The following is an 8,029-nucleotide window of genomic DNA, read 5'->3' as shown; positions in this document are numbered from 1 at the left end:
AGTATTCTCTCCGTCTCCCACGCGCATCTCCAACTGGCCGTACCGGCTCAGGAAGTCATGACCGAGCAGTACGTCGGTGCACAATTCCGGCATCACCGCGAGTTTCACATCCTCATACAGTTTATCATCGATGACGAGTTTAAGAGAGCATACGCCTTTGGTGCGTACGCTATGTCCGGACGAAGCCAGGTAAATTCATCGGGTATCCGAGCCCATTGTCCAGCCGTGACGTCGTACCAAAGCGTGGCTGACAAAATTAGAGGAACTACATGTATCGATATGCCCTTCCACGCGGATCCCTGCCACGAGCACAGGTAGCACGGTGCGGCGCACGCCTCGCACCGTCCGTGAGGTTCGCGTGTCGGGAATCGAACCAGGATTCACAACTAGAGTTCAAGGAATAACAAGCGTTTATTAAAAACCATTACACAGCTGCGGGGAATGTAAGGAATATACAATTCAATGAACAGCATAAACCCAAGACACTCCGAAGTTCTTCGGTAAAAGACGTTCCTTATATATGTGCAGAGTTTGATAAGGATCTCGGCTAGCTTTGCAAGCTCAGCATTGTGAAACAAAGAAAGGGAGAGTGGACTTAACAGCCCCCACCCTCGTCCTATCCTGGGGAATGCTGAGCTCAAGGGAAAATGTGGGAGCAAGGCATTGAGACATTCCCAAGGCCTTATCTTCTCATGCAGATGTAGATACGAGTTTATTACAGAGCAATATAGTCAGAGCAGTAATTAAATATTTTATTGTGGAGAAATGAAGGGAGTTTATTTCAGTTTTCCTATTTCAGATGTTGTAGAAGAGTTCCCTGGTTTGATGCAAGTGGCTTTATATGCTTCCCTGATCTCTAAAAAATGTAACAAAGATATCTTGATAAAACATGGGACGGCAGAATGCAACTTCATCATCTGCTGTATGTCAGTTGTCTGTACGTCTGTCTGTTTATGGTATATCATACTATATATACCATGGCAGATCGATGCATCGATGCACACTGCGAAAGTTTCAAACGGACTTTAAAAATAATGATATTTAGGATTGTTCATGTTAGGGGGTGATGGCTGTTATAAATATATATTGTTTATTTGGTTATGTCTGAGTCCACAAGATAAATTATACTGGATTTTTGCATCTATTTCTAAAGAAGTGTGTGCGTGTGTCTGTCATTATCTCCATAAGCGGATTTCAAAGGGGGAACGGGGCACTCCCAGGTCTCCAAGTATCCACGTCCATGTGTGTGTATATGTATGAGTGTGTGTGTGTGTGTGTGTGTGTGTGTGTGTGTGTGTTGTGCACGTGAGCATATGTGTGTGTTTGCGTGTAAGTTGCTGTTTTTCGCTGTTATCTCCACACATGGGTGGGTTTCAGGAGGTGGAATGGAGACCTGCCTAGGTGTTAAAGTATCACGCAACCTGCACGTTATGGTTTTGGTGTTGAGGAAATTCATAAACATAAAAATGGAAACTAAATATTTCTTGGCTGCAAACTTCTGAAGCACAGAGTGTAATTAGAACAAATTTGAGAACTCACTGTATTGGACAAGGAAATGGCTTTGGTTTCCAGGAATGGATGGTGCAGAAAAATTGCTTAGAGTTGGAAAGCTGACATTTCGACTCCAAACTTTGCAAGTATGAGTATGATGTATTGTGGCCTAATATGGCCTGGTCTCATCTTTTTGAGGTACAAACTGTCTAGCCTGGGTTGGAATCCCGACGCAGCTGTAAACTGTCATCTTGGTGTTTCACAGGAAGGGAGATTCATCAGTGCGTGTGCTGTCCCTCGGATGGAGTTAAACTGGGAATCCCATCTGCCAAAATTAGTTGGTGAACGTTACAGGTCCCCACGGTGTTCTTCACGGAGAATAGGCGAGCTGTTTCCGCCCCCCTAGATAAATTAGAAATTACTGCCCTAACTGCGACTGGTAAGTAGCCTGGCCTCCGTGCATGTCCCATGACACCGGGTTACACCACTTGCCATGCTTCACAGTGGACATCTGGGCAGCAGATCCGACACAACGTTCTCATCTGTTCAGCGCACCTCATATGTGAAAGGTAAGATTCAGCTATGGAGAGCAACCATGGTGAATATGGCCTAAGTGGGTCAAATTTAGCACAATGTTGTGACAAACTAAAATCTGGACTCGAATCAACACAAGGGGTTTTTATCTGCAGATGCATCGATCTGCCACGGTATATATAGTATGATATACCATAAACAGACAGACGTACAGACAACTGACATACAGCAGATGATGAAGTTGCATTCTGCCGTCCCATGTTTTATCAAGATATCTTTGTTACATTTTTTAGAGATCAGGGAAGCATATAAAGCCACTTACATCAAACCAGGGAACTCTTCTACAACATCTGAAATAGGAAAACTGAAATAAACTCCCTTCATTTCTCCACAATAAAATATTTAATTACTGCTCTGACTATATTGCTCTGTAATGACAATATGAGTAACACTTAATACTGTTATTAGTGACAATAATCATTAAGAATACAACAATGAGTAATAAAGAAGAAGAACCTCAAGTTTTTTGGGGTTATTTTTAGGACATTTTTAAGGATAATAACAGTCTAGAATGTACATTTTTGGAAAGCTTGTGTGTGATTGGTCATGTTCTATTTGTTCCATAGGATTCCTTTTTCCCGACCTTGTGATTGGCTATTTGGTTTCCTGGTTTTGCTCATCTGCTTAGCAGACTCTATCTCATTAATAGTACTGGCAATGGTACCTGCCCTATTGGCAGGGCTTCAATTGGGAGGCCCAAATGAAAAGGCAAAATATCAGAAATTGAAGGATTTTTTTTATTTTAAATGATTTATATAAACATCCGTTAAATCATATCACACGCAAATCATCAAAATCTAAACAGTATTTGTAGAATTTCAATAAAAGCCAAATCACTGTTCATATCGGTAAATATTATTTTGGAAATCATTTGTGTCATTTATTTTTGGAAATCTATTATTTTGGAAATCATTTGTTTGGAAAAATTGGAAATTGGAAAAATTGTAAAATTGGGAAAACAGTATCGTCTATTTAACTTCAGGGGGTCCCAGGATTACCCACCCAAAATTTAGTTGCGATCGGTTCAGCCGTTTTTGCGGTACCTGGGAACAGACGGATGGACAGACAGACGGACATTTGGTGAATTATAGTAAGATTATCTGATTGGTTTGTTACTTGATTTGGGCTGACAGGGTGGCCTGGAGGTACACACACTCGCCTCAAAGGTGTCTAGTCTGGGTTTGAATCGTGACCAAGCTATAAACTGCCACCCTGGTGTTTCACAGGGAGGGTGATTCATAAATGTGTGTGCCAGCACTCAGATGGACGTTAAACCAGGCGTCCAATCTGTTGGCATTCATTTGTTGATGTTAAACATCCCACAGTGTCCATCACGAAGAGTGTGAGTACTTGCTTTGATCTAACTATTTGCCTGAGTCATTGTGACTAAATGTGTGCGTTACTTGATTTTATCTATTTGCCTTTGTCATTGTGACTAAATATGTGTGTTACTTGATTTTATCTATTTGCCTTAGTCATTGTGACTAAACTTGTGGGTTCCTTGATTTTATCTATTTGCCTCAGTCATTATGACTAAACTTGTGTGTTACTTGATTTTATCTATTTGCCTTCGTCATTGTGACTAAACTTGTGGGTTCCTTGATTTTATCTATTTGCCTCAGTCATTATGACTAAACTTGTGTGTTACTTGATTTTATCTATTTGCCTTCGTCATTGTGACTAAATATGTGTGTTACTTGATTTTATCTATTTGCCTTCGTCATTGTGACTAAATATGTGTGTTACTTGATTTTATCTATTTGCCTTCGTCATTGTGACTAAATATGTGTGTTACTTGATTTTATCTATTTGCCTTCGTCATTGTGACTAAATATGTGTCTTACTTGATTTTATCTATTTGCCTTCGTCATTGTGACTAAATATGTGTGTTACTTGATTTTATCTATTTGCCTTCGTCATTGTGACTAAATATGTGTGTTACTTGATTTTATCTATTTGCCTTCGTCATTGTGACTAAATATGTGTGTTACTTGATTTTATATATTTGCCTTCGTCATTGTGACTAAATATGTGTCTTACTTGATTTTATCTATTTGCCTTCGTCATTGTGACTAAATATGTGTGTTACTTGATTTTATCTATTTGCCTTCGTCATTGTGACTAAATATGTGTGTTACTTGATTTTATCTATTTGCCTTCGTCATTGTGACTAAATATGTGTGTTACTTGATTTTATCTATTTGCCTCAGTCATTGTGACTAAATATGTGTGTTACTTGATTTTATATATTTGCCTTCGTCATTGTGACTAAATATGTGTGTTACTTGATTTTATCTATTTGCCTTCGTCATTGTGACTAAATATGTGTGTTACTTGATTTTATCTATTTGCCTTAGTCATTGTGACTAAACTTGTGGGTTACTTGATTTTATCTATTTGCCTCAGTCATTGTGGCAAATGATTAGCCTGGTGTTGGGCTAGCGGCTAGGGTGCCAGCTTAGGATCCAAGGATCCTGGATTCGAATCCCGGCCGATCGCTGAATTAACGCCAGGGGGTTGACTCAGCCTGTCATCCTTCCGAGGTCGGCTAATTGAGTACCAGTTCACTGGTAATTCCCTGCTTGTCGTAAAAAGGCGACAAAAAGGGTTGGCGGCAGGAAGGGCATCCGGCCGTAAAACATTGCTTCAAAAAGGGGACCAAAAAACAACAACCACGGTCCCCGAAAAAGGCCAACCCCCGCTTGCGGGGAAAAATGGCCTCTAAAGGTTTTTTTTTTTTTTTTTGTGTGACTAAATATGTGGGTTACTTGATTTTATCTATTTGCCTTAGTCATTATGACTAAACTTGTGTGTTACTTGATTTTATCTATTTGCCTTCGTCATTGTGACTAAATGTTCAAATTGTGACTATGCCCAAATCCCTGGTGTTGGGCTAGCGGCTAGGGTGCCGGCTTAGGATCCTAGGATCCTGGGTTTGAATCCCGGTCAATCGCTGAATTAACGCCAGGGGGGTTGACTCAGCCTGTCATCCTTCCGAGGTCGGCAAATTGAGTACCAGTTCACTGGTAATTCCCTGCTTGTCGTTAAAGGCGGCAAAAATGGTTGGCGTCAGGGAGGGCATCCGGCCGTAAAACATTGCTTCAAAAAGGGGACCGAAAAACAACAACAACCACAGTTCCCGAAAAAGGCCAACCCCCGCTTGCGGGGAAAAATGGCCTCTAAAGGTGGTTTTTTTATTGTGACTAAATGTGTGGGTTACTTGATTTTATCTATTTTCCTTAGTCATTGTGACTAAATGTGTGGATTACTTGATTTTATCTATTTGCCTTAGTCATTGGGACTAAACTAGTGGGTAACTTGATTTTATCTATTTGCCTTAGTCATTATGACTAAATGTGTGGGTTAACTGGCAGGAAGCTCATACCTTGGACATCCCTTCCTTCATTGAGTGGACAAAGGCATGACAATGATGGCGCCAACGATGGATATTAAAATACCTCACCATATTTCCAAATTCATGATTACGATCTGTTGAACCGCACACCTGAAAAATCAGCATGATTAAAATAAATCCGTCCTAGCACACTGTGCGTTACTCTGTTGCATCAAGTTTATCCATTTGAGATGAAAATATTCATTTCCAGATCTTTCTATCTCAGCTGTTGTGATTCCCTTGCGAGCATTAACCTTTCTCTGCCTGGTTTGCATTGTGTCTCCTCTTTCAAGTATTTCATTTTTCAGCAAACCATTGCCACAGACTGTCGCAAGAGGGCGCTCATTGACAGCAAACAACGAGAAACTGCTTTTCATGAAAGGGACAATTTTAGTACTCGGTGTTGACAGGATAGTTCAGATAGCGGACTCGCCTTTCAGTTGTCTTGTCAGAGTTTGATTCCCAATCTGACTATAAATTGTCAGACTGCTGCTTTTTGGTAGGAAGTTGCATCAATGAGTGTGTAGTGCTTAGGAGGGACGTTAAGTAAGGTGTGCCATCTGCTTGCATGCGCTGTCAGTCGTGAAATATCCCACGACACCTTTTGAAAAGAGTAGGCCAGTGCATGCCGGTACGCTGGTTAGCTTATGAGTTCCTGCCATGAGTGAGGGCTCCTCTGCAATTATAACTGAGACAGGAACAACCTATCTGGAGAACTAACTTCAAAAGCCATTTGGCCCACTAAGCCTGTGCATATACAATTTTTTCTTGTTTTTACAGATGCAGAACCTGCTGTTGGATATATCAGTCATGTGGGCATAGAGATATTCCCTCCCCTCTTGCACTTAAACTTGTGCAATATATTCAGACAGGATGTTAAAATTTTGCTCGGTTAATAGCCCAAAGGTTGGAAGCAACAGGACATTGATGAAGGGATGCTAACCGCCGTGGAAAGCAAGGAGAAGCTGACATTTTGGGCGTTAACCCTTCGTCGGAGCAAAAGAGCACGAGCCTTCACAAGCAAGACTAGGTCTTCATTCCACTAGCCCAAAGGCCTAATCTTGCAAATCATAGCACAGTGCAGTTGGCTGAAACCCGCCACTTACTTCACAATGCAAACAGCAGTTCAAGTCAGATGTGATTTCCTCAGGGTTCAAGCGTAACTTTGAGCACATTACTACTGAACGGTATGACCGACTGAATTATATTTTCATGGTTTCAATTACTTCAGAAAAACTTTCCTGCAATCGACAACGTTATTAGTTTTAATCCTGAACCATTCACCGGCCATCGAATATTCGGAATGTTCTTTCACTTTCCGTTAAAATCCCCATCAACACACCCTTCCCATATAAGCTCTGTGCAATGTCCTCGCCATCACACCATGCCTATTTCCCCAGAGATATGCCAACGTGGCACCCTCACGGTCTTGCTAGCTAATTGGACAGATGGATGGCAATGTCCTTGCTGTGTTTGACTTGAGTGAGCTGTCCTACATCTACTGCCTCATGAGGAATAGCGATGGCAGATTATCAAGTCCGCGCGTGCATCGCCTGAAACCTGTAAGGCTCACACTGGCACCGGCCTTAGTAAGTGCACGGTGCCCTATTTAAAGCAGTTATCCTTTTTTGTCATATCTCGATGCACTACCAGGGCTGAAATACTGGGTGCTTGAGAAGATCTCGGGTAGAAGGTCGCTCCTGTGGCTCAATTTCAAGGGTGCGTAGAGCGACGTCACGAAGGCCAGGGGATAGGTGAGAAGGGATAGATGGAGGCTGGGATGCACTTGCAATCTGTGAGGGGAATAAAGGAGAGAGAGAAGCATTAGGGGGGAAATGACAGCACAACTCTTTGTGAGTCATAACAATATAAATGCAAAGTTAAATTGGATATAGCCCAGGCCCAGCAAAGATGAATAATAAGGTTCCATTGTCTTTCCATTGTCACATTGTTCCATTGTCATTTCCATTGTCACAACCCTTTGTCAGTCATAACAATGAATAATAAGGTTCCATTGTCTTGCCTCAAGTTGTGTGCAAGCGTTATTGCCTAATCAGTACATTCACGTTATTTTGTGGTGCAAAAGCTCATAATTTTGTAGTTTGGCCCCAAAGTATCTCTTTAATGCATACTTTTGATCAAAATATGCCCTGAAATGAACGATTATGTCCGTTTATGCTCCACGTTCACATCCAAACTTACCAAGGAAGCCTCATGGGATGGAGTATCTATAATTTACCGACTTGTACATTCCAGCTTCTCGTGCACCCAGTGTCAAATTCTCAGCAAGGGTCACTCAGGGAAATGCCGTCATCACATTTCTGAATTTCCACACTCGTTGCCCAAGGGTGTGCTTTTATGGACACGAACCCGTGAAATGAGGGATGGGCACTCATCTTACCTTAAAACGTGTGTTGGTGGTACAGGTCATTAAAAACAATGCCATATTTTGTCTTGCATAGTCAGATTGGATGCTGACACCATAATCCTATTATAAATAGGTAGGGCGACCATAGGTCTGGTGGTTTTTACCAGGCATGTCTTCCTTTT

The 8,029-nt window shown here is 41.5% G+C and overlaps 1 protein-coding gene across 1 annotated transcript in view; it reads right to left on the bottom strand.

Moving 5' to 3' along the window:
* Window positions 1–392: 392 nt before the first annotated feature.
* The window catches only part of LOC137421284 (mitogen-activated protein kinase kinase kinase 1-like), a 180,172-nt gene continuing 172,535 nt past the window's right edge, over window positions 393–8,029 (bottom strand). The window contains exon 20 of the mRNA XM_078772634.1: window positions 393–7,272. Coding sequence (XP_078628760.1) covers window positions 7,126–7,272 — 147 coding nt within the window. The 3' untranslated portion in view covers window positions 393–7,125. The remainder of the gene's footprint in view (window positions 7,273–8,029) is intronic.

This window comes from Myxine glutinosa, chromosome 2 (assembly GCF_964187855.1).
Source record: "Myxine glutinosa chromosome 2, kmMyxGlut1.1, whole genome shotgun sequence".
Classification (NCBI taxonomy): Eukaryota; Metazoa; Chordata; class Myxini; order Myxiniformes; family Myxinidae; genus Myxine; species Myxine glutinosa.
Note: the sequence above shows the minus strand (reverse complement) of the source record. Positions and strands in the feature narration are given on the sequence as shown.